General features: G+C 36.2%; 1 protein-coding gene across 3 annotated transcripts in view; it reads right to left on the bottom strand.

Annotated features, from left to right (window-relative positions):
- The window catches only part of CPSF3 (cleavage and polyadenylation specific factor 3), a 60,227-nt gene that overhangs the window by 39,439 nt on the left and 2,733 nt on the right, over positions 1-18,055 (bottom strand). For all 3 annotated transcript variants that reach the window (XM_069064809.1, XM_069064810.1, XM_069064811.1), the window contains exons 2-7: positions 17,756-17,819; positions 16,625-16,722; positions 10,324-10,452; positions 5,358-5,535; positions 4,260-4,349; positions 2,368-2,518 (exon numbers count right to left, since the gene is read on the bottom strand). In XM_069064809.1, coding sequence (XP_068920910.1) covers positions 2,368-2,518; positions 4,260-4,349; positions 5,358-5,535; positions 10,324-10,452; positions 16,625-16,722; positions 17,756-17,819 — 710 coding nt within the window. The remainder of the gene's footprint in view (positions 1-2,367; positions 2,519-4,259; positions 4,350-5,357; positions 5,536-10,323; positions 10,453-16,624; positions 16,723-17,755; positions 17,820-18,055) is intronic.

Here is an 18,055-nt window from a genome sequence, read left to right as displayed (position 1 = left end):
GAGGTATGTATTAAGAGGATATTAAATTAAGAGGAAGCACAAAAGTACAGCAGGAATTAGAAGAATTGCAGGAATTTCAAGACTCAAGAGTAACCCAAAGCTGGTAAGATATGCTAAGAATAAAAAAATGCATTTTTGTAAAAAGCTGTATTAGGAAAAAAGAAAAGGACTTCTGCTCAGGGCAGGTGAAATGATGAAAACTGCTGACAGAGAGAAAGCGGAAATACAAACATTTATTTATCTGGCTTCTACTTCTATAGAACAATATTTAGACTGGAAAGAAAAGATCAAATGGCTACTAGGAAGATGATACCTAAGATAACTGGAAAAATATAATATAGCACCTAGCTATTCTTGATGAGTGAATCAAAAAAGCAATTATTAAGCATCCACTATATACTAGGCTCTGTGCTAAGCACTACCAGGCGTATAAAAACAAAAAGTAAAACAGGGCCTGCCTTCAGTGACCTATAAGGTGAAACAATGTGCATATAGTACATGGTACTTACAAAATACTTAATTTTGGGGTGAATACACTAGCAGCTTGGGAAGGGAGTAAAGAATCAAGAAAGGATTCAAGCAGAAGATGGCACTTCAGATGAATCTTACAGGAGGCTTGAGACTCTAAGAAGAAGAGGTGAGGCTGGGCTCAGAACATTGGAAATGAAAGAACAAGGAAATAGACTTTTAAAGCATTATCAGTGACTCCTAAAAGATTATGGAAAATAGGAAAGGTACTACAGGAGCTGAGGACAAATACTGTCCCATATTTTTAAAAATGGCAAAGAATGGAGTCCTCAAACCATGGGCCAGTGAGATCCTGGGAAAGTTATATAAGGTATTATAAGAGGAACAGTTAGAGAATATCTATAAAAGGAAATAGTGGTTACCAAAATGGTGTAATTAAGAGTAGGTTCTTTCCCTTTTTTGTACAGGTTAATATATTGGCAGATAAGGAAAAGCTAGCCAGCTAGAATTTACTTTGATTCCAGAAAAGCATTTCACAAAGTCATGTTATACTTATAGAAAAGGAAAAATGTAGTATAGTTGAATCTACATTTGGATAGATTTGAGACTGGTTGAATGGCCAGACTCAAAGATTAATCATTAATGACACAACATCAATTCTGAAGGAGGTAGCCAATGGAGTGTTTCAGGTATCTGTGTTTGGCCTAGTGTTATGACATGGATAAAGGTATAAGGCAATCTTATTAAATGTGAAGGTGACACAAACATGGGAGGGATAGCTAAACACACTGGGTGATAGCCAAGATACAAAAAGACATTGACAGGCTAGAATACTGGCCTGAGTCTGCAGAGATGGTGGAAAAATCATTCATCCTAGAGTTGCAGGACCTGCCACTTATTACCTGTGTGGTAATACAGATATAAATTTATATATTGTTTTAGGCTAGTTCCTTAGCCTCTTGGGGTCTCAGTTTCCTCATTAATAAAATGAAACGGTTGGACCAGATGATCTTTGCTCTTCTTCTAGATTTAAACTTATAATCCATCATCTAAAGTCTTAAATTTGGGCCCAAAAATTGATTCTCCAAGTGCAAAATGGGAATCACTAGGTTAGACAATACAAGCGATTCTGCAGAAGATACAAGGGTTTTAGTAGAATGTAGATTAGAATTAGAATTGAATTAGAATTTGGCTGATAAGGCAGCCAAAAAGGACAATATGATTTTGGGATACATTAGAAGAGGCATGGTGGTTAGGATGAGAGAGGTAAAAATCCTGTTGCAACCTAGGAGATATTAGGTGGCTTAGGAAGAAAAATATGAAGAACCATTGTGGGGAGAGTTGATCAGAGAAAAGCAAAAAGGAATGAAAGCCAAAATGGTATTAGATAACAAATTTGTAGTGGCCTCTATCAGCATGGTTTTGTAATTCCGTCCAGCATTTAGCAGCACTCAAACAATAACACAAGGTAGAATGTGGAAATAATCCAAAACAGAGGTCTAGAGAGGGGTGAATGGCAACAGAGAAAGTGGAATTGGGGGTAGGAGGGAAGGATTAAAGAGTTGAAGGATCAAACATCAATAAGACTAGTATTAGAAAATCTGGCTTCAAGCTGTATTTTAGTTGCTTATTTAATTTGGTAAATCACTTAATCTCTTTGGTTGTAAATTTCCTGATTGGATAAAATGAGGATAACAATACAAGTCACTGTGAAATAATACATGTTAATGCACTTTGTAAACTGTAAAACAGTAAGATGTTGCTGTCTTCATAGATATCATAAGAGAATAAACTAAGGATGCTGTATAGATACAATGTATCCTCAAAATAGTTATTCCATGATGCTTTCTGTAAATACCTTTTAGTTTATTATTGTTATGTCAAAAGGGGGAAACATACCTAAAATTAGAAGAAGTTCTTGAGCTCGTCCCAGAGCAAAGACAGGAATAAGACCTCTGCCACCTCTATTTACGATATCATGTACAGTATTACAGAATCTTGCCTCTCTCTCTTCTCGTTTTTCATGAATGTGAGTCCCATATGTAGATTCCTAAATAACATAGTTCATAAACAGATATCAGAACAATGAAGACATATATCTAACCTTAACTGTCTTAAAAAATAAGAATGACACTAATAAATTTATCTATCCCTCTACCACAATATAATTTGTTTGCACACATTTAAGATTAACACTAAGTAAAATTAATAATGACAGCTAGCATTTCTATAATGCTTTAAACTCTGTAAAGTGCAGTTCTACATGTTATCTCATTTGATTCTCACAACAACCCTGGAATGTAAGTGTTCTTATTATCCCCACTTTACACGTGAAGCAGATAGTGGTTAAAGACACTTTGCCAGGCTCACACAGTAAATATCTGAGGTTGGATTTAAACTCAGACTTAAGAGTCTGATCCCAGACTACAAATTTGGTGCTCTTACCTACCATGCCACATAGTGAACAAGAATTGATAAAAATAATTCAGGAAGATTTTCAGAAATCTTTTCTGAAATTGAGGTCATTTATCTGCTTTAATGATGAGAAGCGGCTGAATCTTCTTTACTAATCTCAATGCTTGACATTTATCAGTATAGCCATCAAAAGGTAAATGAAAATTGAAAAGACTGCCACTGTTCCTAGAACAATGAGGTAGAGAATTGAAACTACTCGAGGCCAGGTAAGGATACAAAGAGACAGACATTAGTGGGGAAAGACCACCAACAACTAGTGCTCATAAAGGTTTTGAAACACATAATCAGTCTATTACTGAATATCCCTAAACCTACATTTTATGATAATCAACAAGTATATGCTTCAAAAGGATCTGTGATTTCACAGACATTCCCCTTACCACGTGAATCACAACTGTTGCCAACTAAGTATTAGTCTCCTAAAACTTAGCTATCCTAGTTTTGAAATGACAAACAGCAGGTTAATGGGTGATTATTAAAAGATTTTCCAGCTTGACAAGACCTGGCACAGCTTACATTTCATTTCCTCTGCCTTTAGGAATCCGTGGTAACCTCCATGATATAATGAGGTGCCAGAGTAGGAGGACAGAACTTTAGAGACTGGTTGAATCAGCCCTTATTATGCAGCAGGACACTGTACTGGAATAAGCCTGGAATACAAAGGAGGGTCTGATGTCTTCTCTGCCCTCAAAGAACTAATGAACCAGGTAGGGAGATATATCATGTACACACAAAAATAAATAAAAATTCAAGGCAGCGCAACGATAAGTGCCAAGAGACAAAACAGAGATTCTTGTCTCCTTTCCACACATGACTCTCAGGTTTCATGTAATAATTTTTCTCTTCTTCTCTTGCTGTAAATGTTCACTTTAAAATAATTTCACCCTGACTAAGGATAAAGTGCCAGGTAGCGCAAACATTACTTGCCCCATCTAGATCCATTACCCTCTTTCAGGACAAGTTTTCCTATGGACTACCATTTTTAAAAGCTAAAACACGAAGTTTGATTTTTACAATAAGCCTAGATCAACACCTTACTTCTTTGGTTCAAAAGTTCACGTTAACCCATAAAAACTGAGTACTTTCCCCACATCTAGGAAGAAAACACTTCTCCGTTTAAAAAAAATATATACAATTCAACTTCTACATAATTCACATCACCTTTTATATTAGTTCAACAAACACGACAAAAATTCTTTGTCATAAGGATTGTCTCTTTGTAAGAGGTAAGGAGAAGGGTATAAAGGGAAATCTAGGGGATATAAAAACAAAAGAATAAAAAAAAATTTTTAAATCAAGAAACCATTAGTACTTACAATAATAAGAATATCTGGTTTAATATTAGGAATTTCAGCTGCCATTAAGTGCCTATCTTCTTGTCTTGAGAAATCACCTGTGTATAAAAGCTATGAAAGGCAAAAAAACTTAGTTGGGAAAGGAATTAGGATTTTGGAAAGGCATTTTATAATTAAGCCAGTAAAATCTAGGCATTATTGTGGACATGTGTATTCAAAATAAAAAAAAAATCAAGTTAAAAGCTACAGTTAGGTTTTATTTTTATTTTTGCTTTTTGGAGGGAAGAAGGCAGGGCAAATGGGGTTAAGTGACTTGCCCAAGGTCACACAGCTAGTAAGTGTTACATGGCTGAGGCCAGATTTGACCTCAGGTCCTCCTGACTCCAAGGCCAGTGCTCTATTCACTGCACCACCAACCGCCCCATACAGGTTTTAAGTAAGATAGATTTGATGGGAAATAAATATGGCCTATACTGAAATCAAAACCTTGTAACTAAAATTTTCAATATTTAGCCTAATTGTTTTCTATCCAATTTTATTAGAGATTGATGCAAATAGAATACATATCCTTGCTAGCCCATCTTTTCTCCCTTTTTCCTTCCTTCTGGCGGCACAATCTGGTGATATGGCTGTCAAATTATCTCAATGTAAAATGAATACAATACCGGAGGTTGTTCTGTATCAAGTTACCTGGGCAATTTTCTATACATCATAGGCAAGTGGATGAAGACCATACTATTTCAGATTATTTTTTAACTTTTGAAATTTTATTTTATTCTTTTGAACTAAAAATATTCATTATAAGAACTGATATATCCAGCTGGATCAAAGCAGCAAATTCAATTAAAAAAAATATTCAAAGCAAATAAAAACAGGAAGATCAACACTGTTATGGATTTCTTCTGAAAAATTCTTCACAAGTTTACGATGTAGGTAATAAAAAACAAAAAACTTCTCACTTTATAGAGAAAAAAACTGAGGCTCCAAAAGGTTTAATAACTTGCTTAAGGTCACACATATATTAAGCATTAGATCCAGGATTTGAACATATTATCTCTCAACTCTTGTATTTCTTTCCATTAATACTATAATTTATCTTTGTAAGAAGATACACAGTACCTTTACACCGGCAATCTCAATCATAAACATGGCTGCTCCCAGAACATGGCCTGCATGATAACACCAAAATTTGATTCCTGCAACTTCCTTTACTTCATGAAAGTTAATAGTTTCAATTTTGTCCATACTCTCTTCTAAATCTGTCTCTGTATACAACATGTCATCCGCTGATATATTACTAAAATAAAAAAACAGAACATGAAGAACATTAAACATTTTTTCAGATTTATTTTAAAGAAATCTGTTCTTTAATGACACACTTAAAGCTATTCCATTTATTTATTGAGAATATAAGGAAGCAGATTATGTTACAATTACTTCAAATACTCATGCTAAAATATTCTACTGCCTCATCATATGGGAGGTGTTACTGGCCTCTGCAAGAATATCATCATGGAAGGGGCGGCTAGGTGGCGCAGTGAGTAGAGCACTGGCCCCAGAGTCAGGAGGACCCAAGTTCAGATCCAGCCTCAGACACTTAACACAAAAAAACTAGCTGTGCAACCTTGGGCTAGTTACTTAACCCCAGTTGCTCTCCAAAGCCAAAAAAAAAAAAGTATAGTTCTATCTCCATGTAAAATTTTGGGGCAGCTAGATGTCGCAGTGAATAGAGCACTGGCCCTGGAGTCAGGAGGACCTGAGTTCAAATCTGGCCTCAGACACTTAACACTAAAACTAGCCATGTGGCCTTGGGCAAGTCACTTAACCCCAATTGCCCTCCAAAAAGCAGAAAAAAAAAAGAATATCATCATGGAAAGCAAGACAGCCTTTTCTAGGCTTAAATGGTTTCAAGTGGCAATAGAATTTAAGCATCTTGAGTTCAGAGTCTTTCACTATTGTCTTTTTATCCCCAGTATTTATACAGAGGAGGTGTTTAATGTCTGCTGAAGTAAACTGAAAAAGGGCCTGGGAAAAGACTACCATTAAAGAACCAGCTTATCCAAATTCAGATAGGCTTATTATTACACTAAGAGGCAGGGCAACAGGTGATAAAATGTTTTTGGCCTAAATAATTCATGAAACAATTTCCTAAGGTAGGGAGCAGTTGAAATCTGTACAGATGGAGGGAGGGTTCATATGGATAAAATTATGGGTCTCTGAAGACTGGTGAGTACTCTGAAGAACAGGCAGTGTGTGGCACAATGGAAAAAGCACTAGCTCCAGAGTAAGAGAACTTGGGTTGAAACCCTCACGCAGAAGGTCCCTACTTATGTGGTCCTATACAAGTCATGTTAATCTCCCATGGCTCCAGTTTTCTCATCCATAAAACCTATGGGCTGAAAATCTAAACAGCCCTGAGATTACTTCCAGCTCTAGATCTTGGATCCTAGGAAAATGGCTTGAGAGTTAGTGGCTAATCAGCAGAATAGATAGGAAGTATAAGACATAATAGGTAACTAAGCACAGCAGCCTACTGTTTGATAAATCCTAAGATCCCAGCTATTGGGGCAAGAACTCCTTATTTGACAAAACCTGATAGGAAAACTGGAAAGCAGTATGGCAGAAAGTAGGCAGTGTCCAACATCTCACATCATATACCAAGACAAATTCAAAATGGGTATATGAGTTATAAATAGTGTGACATCATAAGCTAATTAAGGGATTGCAGGAGAAATTACCTGTCAGATATCTGAATAGGTCATGATTGAACAGAACAGAGAGAATCACACTAGTTAAAATGGACAATTTTGAGTACATAAAATTTTAAAGTTTCAGTGTAGACAAAATTATAAGAAAAGCAGGAAACTGGGGGAAAATATTTATAGCAAATTTCTCCAATAAAGGCCTCATTTCTAAAATATATAGAGAACTGAGACAAATATATAAAAATAGGAGCCACTGACCAATTGGTAATGATGAAATAATATGAAAAGGCAGTTTTCAGAGGAAGAAATCAAAGCTATTGATAGTCACATGAAAAAATGCTCTAAATTACCAATAATTAAAGAAATGCAAATTAAAACAACTCTGAAATACTACCTCATACCCATCAGATTGGCTAAGACAACAGAAAAGGAAAATGACAAATACTTAAGAGGATGTGGGAAATTAGGTTCACTAAGATACTACTGATGGAGTTTTTGAACTGGTCCAATTATTCTGGAGAACTATTTGGAATTATGCCCAAAGGTCTATAAGACTGTGTATACCCTTCGACCGAGCAATACTGCTACTAGGTCTATACCCCAAAAACATCAAAGAAAAGGAAAAAGAACCTGGATGACAAAAATATTTATAGCAATTTTTTTTTGTGGTGGCAAAAATGGGAAACTGCAATTTTCAGAATGGCTAAACAGGTTAAGGCACACGAATGGGATGGAATACTATTATGCTATAAGAAATAATGAAGGCTTCAGAAAAATTTAGGGAGATTAATATGAACTGATACAAAGTGAAGTGAGCAGAACCAGAGAACAATCTACACAGTAACAATATTGTAATAATAATTAACTGTGAAAGACTTACTAACTTTGATCAATTCAAAGATCTACTACAACTCCAAAGGATTTATATTATTAAATTACATCCACCTCCAAATAGAGAACTGATAGACTCAGAGTACAGATTTTTTTTTCCTTCTTTATTTTTCCCACTTTTTTGTTTCAGAACATGGCTGATGTGGAAATGTTTTTCATAACTTCATATGTATAATGGGTATCAGATTCTTACCTTCTCAATGGGTAGGAGAGGGGCTAGAGGGGGGTGGAAAGAATTTGGAACTGAAAATAAAAATTTTTAAAAAAGAAAAAAGACAATGGCTTATACCCAAATATTCAAATATACTGAAAGGCCACAAAGTTCTACTTCATATATTATCTCATTTGATTTTCTGAGAGTCCTGGTAAAGATACTGTATTATTCAAATTGGATTACATTGCAGGATTCTTCTAAGGATCAAATTAGATCCGACAACAAAAATATTCTGTAACCATAAAGTACTATATAGGAATGAGCTACTGTTATTTAAGGGGCAACTAGGTGGCACAGTAGATAGAGTACCCTGTATGGAGTCAGGAAGACTCATCTCCTTGAGTTCAAATCTAGCTTCAGACACTTACTAGCTGTGTGACCCTGGGCAGCTCACTTCACTCTGCTTCAATTTCCTCATTTATAAAATGAGCTGAAGAAGAAAACTGCAAAACACTTTGCCAAGAAAACTCCAAATGTGTCACAAAGAGTTGGACACAACTGAAATGATTCAATGATAACAACAAACTGTCATTCAAGGCATTTACTTTAGTAATTATTATTATTAGAGAAGCAAGGTCATTTTCCAGTGTTTAAAACTGATAGGAATGATAGCACACTGACTGCCCAAGACACGAACTCAGGACTTCTGATGTCAAACGGAATGGTTTTCCATTATACCATGGAATTTCCTTAACATTCTGTATATAATTCTTACTAAGATTTTATAATAATGTTCTGCTACTTTAAAACTTAAATTGTATAACTTCATGAAATATGATCAATTAAGCATGGATTAACACTTTAAAAAAAATTTTCATTGATTTCTGAAAGGTCATACAGATGTTTTTATTGCAGTTGCTTCTCCCACACCCTAAAATCTGTTAATGTAATCTGATCTAATAACAGGGGAATGGGTGGATTCTGTATTGGATATCCAGTTAATTGCGCAATTCCTAAGAAGTAAACTTACTCTAGGAAATAAAATTATTTTTCAATAAAAAAGAAATTGTTTTTTATGAATTTAAAGTACAGCTGGGGATAATCAAAATAGCTACATGATTAGGTGTAGCTAGAGAATGAACAAAGTGAGTGAACAAAAGCAAATGCCAAAGAACTTGTTTTGTAATTTTAAAAACTCTTTAAGAATTTCAAAATGCACTTTGTCTGAAAATTATGCATATACATGTTTCAACATAACCCATATCTTTATATAAAGAAGTATATGTCATGGGGGAAAGATAATTATCTAAAACAAATAAATAAACAATAAAAGGTCAATATTTCAAAGAGTATATCCTTTCAGAATGTACCATTTCTGATAATTATGTGAACACATTTTTGAGAATAATATAGTACATGTTGTGGGGGAAAGGTGTTTTCCTAAAAGAAAATAAAAAAATTAAACATTAGAATACAATTATCCATCCTTGAATGTTTTGGTTTAGACATGTGATTTCACTGGTGGGGGGAACTATCTTATTCATCAAGATACACCAGCAACTTATCTGTATCTTATCATCTTAGAGGGCCACTGGGCCCCCATACATCTAAAGAGTGTGGCAGAGGTTAGACTTGGACCCAGATCTCCCAGACAGAATGGTCAGTCCTCTTTCCACTACACCATGCTGGGTTTTTTATGGGTACACATTAACACAAATTCTAAGTCATGACCATCTTAATCTTTTAACATAGAACTTAGGCTACAAGTACCATAAAAACAATTTGTAGTCTTTCTAGTAAAGAGGAATGAATTTTTTTCTGACAAATCATCTGTACTTCAATTATAATTAAGTAACAATTGCTGACATTTATATCACACTTGAAAATTTATAAAAAGCTCTTTATATGCATACCTGATGTGACCCCTGTGAGATAGATACTACAGGCATTTTTACTTCTACTTTAGAAATGAGGAACCTGAGGTTCTGAAGTTACTGACTTGTTCAAGGTTACAAAGGTCATGTCAGAGGTGAGATTTGAATCCATATCTTCCTGATCTCAAGCCCAATATTTTTTCCCCTGCTATGTAAGATTGTCTTAGAAGTATGATAAGGATGTAAATATTTGATTCCCTCCTCCAAAAGGAACAATGTCTCAGTAAACACTGACCTATTATTCTGATTATAATTTACACTCTGGTATCGTACAAAGCCATATTTAGAGGGGTAAACATGGCCAGCATGGGAACCAATACTGTGAATACAACATGAAAACTCAAAAAACTTCTGGCAATGTATAAGAAAAGTCATTTATACATAGTTTTGTAGCAACTCACCTAACTTTGACATAATCAGAAAGAAGCCATCTGTAAATAGCTTTTGTAGCATGAGTCATAAATGTTCTTCCTTTGAAACTTGTCTTCTGTAGAAACCAAGGTAAGGCACCACAGTGATCTAAATGGAAACTTAAGAAAAAAGGAATGTAGTTGACATGTTTGCAGTATTACTCAGTATAGTTAATTTAAAATATCACAATTAAGACAAAATAAAGTTTCCGTAACAAGATCAAAACATCTGGCAATTTGGTATACTAAACAGGCATTATTTATGTACTGCAGTAGTTCTCAAACTTCTTTTTTTTGTGGCACGGTACTCTTTGCTATGAAGAATGATGGAATACTAAAGCTGGAGACAACACAGAAAGTCAGGAGATGCTCAGATTGCATGCTCAGATTGTCTTTAATAAGATCAGCCTTTTTTGTTGAATTCTTTGTGACTTCAAAGTCTGATACACTTCAAAGTTAGTACATTGTTATAATAGGCAAATTTTGTTTACTGAGTGAAAATTGTACTTGTCATGCTGTACTCTTCTGGGTTACTGAAATCTGTATTAAACAAAATTATTCATAACTTTTCTTTTTATGTGCAGTAACATAAAAAACAAAATTTAACTATCTAGTGAAATTGGTGGCATACCCTTTGAAAACCACTAATCTATGGGTATTGTTGAGAAAAGAAGAAACAGTAGAAGCAAAAGAAAAAAAATGCACCTAAGTTTGGCAAACAGTAGGAATTTTTAAATACTTCTAAATGGATAGTCTGGCAATAACTAGAGAAAGAAGAGATTTATTATAGCTAGAGTTAAAATAATCATATAATTTGGTTATCAGCTCCAAAAGTTTCAATTATCGTCTCTACACAGATGATTCTCATATCTATTTGTCCAGTCTTTATTTCTCCTGAACTCTAACCTTTTACCAACAACTGGCTACTGGACATTTTAAGCTAATGTCCTATGGATATCATAAACTCAACATGTCTAAGACAGAATTCATTATCTCAAACCCCACCAAATTCGCCTGATTTTCTGCTAAGGATACCACTATTCTTTTTGTCTTCCAGGTTTGCAACCTGAGTGACATCTGATTCCTCACATTGATTCATTTGACATATCCCATTGGCTGACAAATCTCTCTCCATAATGTCTGAGAGATGCACCTCCGTCTCCTGATTCACATAGCTATCACCCTAGTTCAGGTACTTGTCATCTCTCAACTGATTCTTACTTGCTCTCTCTGCCTCAAATCTCTTCTCATATTAACCCGTTTTCTACATAGCCAAATTCACTCAATGAATTTCTTATAAAGTCCAAGTCTGATCATGTCACCTCCCTACTTATCCCTCCAGTGGTTCTATTTTACTTTCAAAAACAAATATAAACTCCTATTTAGCATTTAAGGATCTTCACAATCTAGTCTTCCTAATTTTCCAGGTTTCTTACACAATTACCTTCATGCAATCTATGGTTCTACCCATATCGGCCCTTGCTGCTATTCCTCATGTGATAATCCAACCTTAGAAGGTCTCATTACATTGGCAATGACTGTCTCTATAAGCCTGCAATGTTATTCCTCTTTCCCTCAACCTCTTGGAATCCCTGGTTTCCTTCAAAACTCAGCTTAAGTGGGCGCATCTAGGTGGCGCAGTGAATAGAGCACCAGTCCTACGGTCAGGAGGACCTGAGTTCAAATCCGGCCTCAAATACTTAACACAAAAACCTAGCCATGTGACCTCGGGCCAAGTCACTTAACTACAGCTGCCCTCCAAAAAGCAAAAAAAAAAAAACAAAAAAAACCCAACCAACTTCAGCTTAAGCACTCCCTTCTGCAGGAGATGAACTAAGACGTTAGTGCCCTCCCCTTAGAAGCTACCTTCTACCACTTTTGTGTATACCAAATTATATGTATGTTATCTCACTTGGTTAAATATAAGTTCCTTGAGGTCGAGGACTATTTTGCTTTTATATCTCCAGTGTTTAGCACAGTGTGTAGTATATAGCAGACACTTAACAAATTCTTTAAATTATTTTTTTTCACTTGAAAAATGGAAATAAATGTTGAAACGAGTCAAGACTTTTTGAAGAAAATAGATTTTACCAAAAAGACTTCTGCATAGTGTCTGTGGTAATAGCATGATGATTCTATAATGCCTCACAATAATATAATGTAATTAAGTTACCATAGAGAAAATCAGTTAAATTTCATACCTTTGCCAAAGTTTATTTGCTAAAATTGTATACATAAATCATTTATAGCAATCTATACCTAAGGAAGTCATGACACTACAATTTTATAGAATTTCAAAGTCCCATTAGAGAATTTTTGGTTTTAAAGCCCTTATGTCTGTGCATAGTTTGCTCAGAGAAACTAAGTACAAAAATTCTTGTATCAATACAAAAATCTCCAAGTAAAAAAATAAACTTAGAATTTTACAAATAAATGCAAATTTTAAACAATGAAATGCCAGGGACTATTTCTCTTTGCAAGATGACAAAGAATTACAAACCATCTACATCAAGGAATAGTTAGGACATTTAGTAACGTACAACAAAGCCATGAAATAGGAATCAGGTACTAATTAATGTGATTTTTTTATACAAACAACCCTTTCATGATGATTTTTATTCTACAAAAAATTCACCGTACAACAGCAATATGGAGGTAAAATTAGAAAGACAATCAAATGGGGGGCGGGGGAAGGAGTCAAGATGACAGAGTAGAAACAGGACCTCTGCAGGGCTCCAGCTCTTACCACCCCCAATCCATGTAAAAGGGGACTCTGAACAAACTTTAGAGCTACAGAACCCACAAAATGACACAGAGAAGCTAACCTCCTGCTAAGGACAGCCTGGCAGGCCGGCAGGAATCGGCCAGTGCAGGGCTCTGGGAGCCGAATCCAACTCCAAGCCAAGGTTTTAGCCCTAGGGCAGGCCTGACCAGCCGCCAGCTAGAGGGACTCCAGATCACCAGCAGCTGTGGCAATCCAGAATTATCAACACATAGATGCTAAGGACAAAGTGAGAGGTCAGTGCAGTCTGGACTTTGGGACCCAGTAGTTGGGAGTGCATCAGCTTTTGCCCCCGGGGCGAGAAGTCGCAGAGGGCTGCAGCCCAGATGCCGCCACCTGGCAGCTTCAGCTCCTGGCCTGCAGAGTGTAGGGGGACCAGTCTGAAGAATAATCGCTCTTGCTTTAACCTACTTGGATCTGGATTGCAGTCTAGGGTGGAGGTCCTGGGGTGTGTGGACCAGCTTGCCAGAGTGTGTGGAGGCTTCAGAGAGGGAACACAACTAATACCGCTGGCAGCTGAGAAAACCCCAGCGTTTGGTATGAAACTCCCCTGTCTGGTAGCAGAGTCCTATTGTGGCAAAAAGCCCCAAAGTAAAGTAATTGAGTGGCAACATGACCAGGCAAAGGAAGCAAAACAAACAGAAGAATCCAATATTAGACTCCTATTTTGGGGACAAAAAGGATCAAAGCATGGAAGGGGGAAGCAGGAGGAAGACAATGAAGTCAGTATGAAAACAGTTGAAGGAAATAAAAATATATATATATATGTCTATATCGGAGGGTATACAGGCGTATGAATACATATGTGAATGTGTGTGTATATGTTTACAGGTATATTTAGAAGGCACAAGACCAATTTCATAGGAAGGGATGATACTTAAAAGGTGAAATTAAAAGGTGAGAGAGGAATATGAGAGGAAATGGGGAAAGACAGAATGGGGTAAACTATCTCATATAGAAGAGACAAAGGAAAATGGTTACAATGGAGGGGAAGAATAAGGTTACAAAAGGGAATGGGGCAACCTTATACTCACTGAATTTGGCTCGGAGAGGGAATGAAATACACACTAAATAGGGAATGTCACCCTAAAGGAGAGTAGGGGGGAAGGGGATGAGAGCGGGAATGATGGAAGGGAGGGCAGGCTGGGGGGCAGAGAAGCTGGAAGCACCCACTTTTGAAAAGGGACAGGATCAAAGTAGAGAATAGAACAAGTGGGAAGTGGGATAGAAGAGAGGGAAATATAGTCAGTCTTTTTCAATATATCTACTATGTTAATGTTTTGCATTAGCTACACATGTACAAGCTGTACTGAACTGCTTATCTTTCCAGTAAGGGTAAGTGACAAGGGAGGAAGGGAATGAATCTAGAATTCAAAGTTTTAAAATCAAATGTTTAAAAAAAATACATATATACTATTATTAATACTATTTTACATGTAATTGGGAAACAATATGTAAAGACACTGGGGCATAGAGCTCCACAGTTCCCTACTGGAAAAGTCGAAGGGGGTATGGGAAAAGATATGGGAGAGAGCAGATTGGAGGAGGGGATATGCTATGAGACTGCTATTTTGGGGCGGTGGTAGGGGAAAAGCGGGGAGAAAATCTGTAACTCAAAATCTGGCAGAAATGAATGGTATGAATCAGAAGTTAATAAAGCATTTGAAAAATGAAAAAAAAAGACAAATGCATAAATAAAACAGAAGTTTAAGAAAATTTTACAGTACTAGAGTCACAAGTAAAAAAGAGAAATGAATAAACAAAGCATTTATAAAAGTTTTATCATGTGCAGAGCACTTTACTAAACAAAAAGGATACAAACACAAAAGACAGTCCCTCTTTTCAAGGAGCTCACATTCATTCTAATGAAGTAAACAACATATATGGAAGGTTTCAGCTGCAAGTCAGATGGTCCTTAAGACACAGAGGCAAAGCAGTAAATAATGCCTCTTCTTTAATATTATTTTGTGTCACTATTCCTAGAGCTCTTGGGGGATATTATTTCAGGGTCTTAGGCTAATCTCATCAGGATCTGATGGTGGCCAAGGTGGTAATTTGACTTGCCTAGCACCTGCTGCCTCCTGCCTCTCCCAAGGTGTTTGCTGAGCTAGCCTAGTAAGTATGGCAGTTGGTGGAAATGCTAGGCCCTTTCTCCAAAAGGAGCTGGTTCCCAAATGATGGCTGTGAGAGCTGGGTTGGAAGCAGAAATAATGGTGTGTAGGGGTGTGATGTGGGGGCAGGGGGAAATTTTGCTGGTGGTGATGAGGAAAGTGGGTTCCCTCTTAACAATTTCTCCCCTCAATGAGGCTGTGGGAGCTGGGTGGAAGTAGGCCTGGAAAGGGACATTCCTATTTCTGAAGCACTTGGCTTCAGGTTCCTGGACTCTAAAAGGAGATGGTGGTCAAGGTAGTGGTGGCAGTTTGACTTGCCTGGCACCTGCTCCCTCCTGTCTCTTTCTCAGGGTGCCTTGCTGCTTCAGCTAGCTTCCTAGAGATGACAACTATTTCAGTGAACAGTTCAATCCAACAAACATTTACTCAGCAACTGCTATGTGCATGGTACTGTGAATACCAAGCTGAAAACAAAATCATCCCTGTTCTCAAGGAGCTTGTCTTCTATTAGTGATACTACCTAAAAATAGATAAATAAATATAAGAATAGAGAAAGTTCTATCAACTGGGAAAATCAGAAAAGGCTTCAGATAAAAGGTTGCTAATGATAAAGATTATAAGAGGAAGGAGTACACTCCAGGCAGAGGGTATAGTCTATGTGTACTGACTAGGATGGAATGATGAGCTCAGGTTATAGCTAGTAGTCTAGTTTGGCTCAAATGCTGCCTTGGTGAAGTAATATGAAATAGTATAGAGAAAGGTAGGCTAAAGTCAGATTTTAGAAAGGCTGAAATATCAGACCAAGGAGTGTAGCGTATATTTTATCCTAGAGACAATAGACAAGAAGATTTTTTTTGCAGTTTTTTTGGAGGGGGAAGACACGACAATTGGGGTTAAGTGCCTTGCTCAAGGTCACATGGCTAGTAAGTGTTAAGTGTCTGAGGATGGATTTGAGCTGAGGTCCTCCTGAGTCCAGGGCTGGTGCTTTATTCACTGTGCTACCTAGCCGCCCCATACATTGAAGATTTTTGAGCAGGAAAGTGAAAAAGCCAGAAGGTAGCAACAGTGTTGGTTGACATGAACTCTTTGGTAACCCAATAATTATGTAACCAAATGATCAAATTTTCCCATTTAGGTTGGAAAAGTAAATCTGATGAAAGGTAAAATAAAATAGAACATTTCTGTAAGACAGTAAAAAGTATTGTATTATGCATATATGTATTATATGTAAAAGTATTAAAAAGTCCCAAAGTGATATCCCAGCTCCCGCTTAGTATATTAATGTACTTCCTACTGGAATTAACATTCCACTAGTGCAATAAAAATTATTTTTAAAAATATGAATAATAATTATAAAAAACACATGTGAAAAATTATCTTCATTCAAAATAAGACTTACTGACTAATTAAGAGGAGATCAATCTCAGCAGGATCTATCAAATCGATGTAAGGAAGAGCATCCATTCCTTCTAAGCCAGGATGAATCCCACAATCCAACTGTAAAAGAATTGGAAAAAATTCATAAAAATATCTTTTAGAATGTATAGTACAAATATACCTACTAAAAAAATCTATTAAAGTTGACCTCGTTAGTCTATCATGTTTGACATGGATAAAATATAATGGTGACTAATTCTACTTACCTATTTAATAACACTGACTTCTCAAAATAAATAGAAATCTATCTGTCTGCAAGACATTTATTATAACAGAGTACAAAGGAGTTAAGTATACAAGTAAGCACTAAGAAGTTAAGTGACTCGTCTGTGGTGACACAGGATGTGTCAAAGGCGGCCCTTGAACCTACTCTTTTCAACTGCCTCATTAATAGGACAACAAATGAACTCTTCCAAAGAGTCTGAGAATAATGTGGTAAAAAACTTTCTTCATGGACAGTCATGAATTACTGATCTTATATGAATGAGGATTTACCTTTAAGCCATTAAAAACAAAAGTTTACCATGTTTCTCTCTAAGGTGAGGCAGAATAAAGGAGCTAAGGCTTTGTTTCATGCATTCACTATCTTTGTATAATCTACCATTTTCCCCTGGTTGGAGAGGAAGGTTGGCTGAATCACAATGTCTGTCTTTAAATGTATTTTTTTTAAATCAAATGTCTAGAATCCTGGTTGGAACCTTTGCACATAATTCTAACCCAAAGCAGCAGATTTGAAAACCTCTTTAGAATTTATTCTAGGGGCAGCTAGGTGGTGCAGTGAATAGAGCACCAACCCTGAAGTCAGGAGGACCTGAGTTCAAATCCAGCCTCATACACTTGACACACATACTAGCCTTGTGACTTTGGGCAAGTCACTTAACCCCAAATGCCCTCCAAAAAAAAAATTTTATTCTAAAAAGACAACTGGTTGGCAGATCTAGGTAAACATAATTTATTGCATTTATGAGTAGCATATTCCTAAAAGTATATTATGTTAATGCTTTTACCAAAAACAAAGATGATTGTTTTAGATAGTAACAGATTCGTACTACGTAAGTGTATATGTGTGTGCATATATATTTATGATGATTACCATTATTTTTCTTCCTTTGAACTCCAGAATAATACATGATCTTCCTACTTCTTGTCCAGCCCCACTGTAAAAAATAACAACAAAAGAAACAAACATAAATATCTGTGCAAACATATTAAGGCAAAACTTTAATAAAAGCACAAAACTATGCTAATAAACCATTCTATGCTTTCCCCTCTTTTAAAAGCAAAATATATATTCTCAGTAGTTCTTCATGAGAATTTCTCCTTAAGAATCTTTAAGAGAAAAATAATTATAAAATTACCAGAAAAGGGGACAATCAAGTGAGTGTGTGTGAAT

This window comes from Petaurus breviceps, unplaced genomic scaffold (assembly GCF_028583685.1).
Source record: "Petaurus breviceps papuanus isolate PSGF00001 unplaced genomic scaffold, PetGlider_PUasm1.0 90644, whole genome shotgun sequence".
NCBI classification, from domain to species: Eukaryota; Metazoa; Chordata; class Mammalia; order Diprotodontia; family Petauridae; genus Petaurus; species Petaurus breviceps.
Note: the sequence above shows the minus strand (reverse complement) of the source record. Positions and strands in the feature narration are given on the sequence as shown.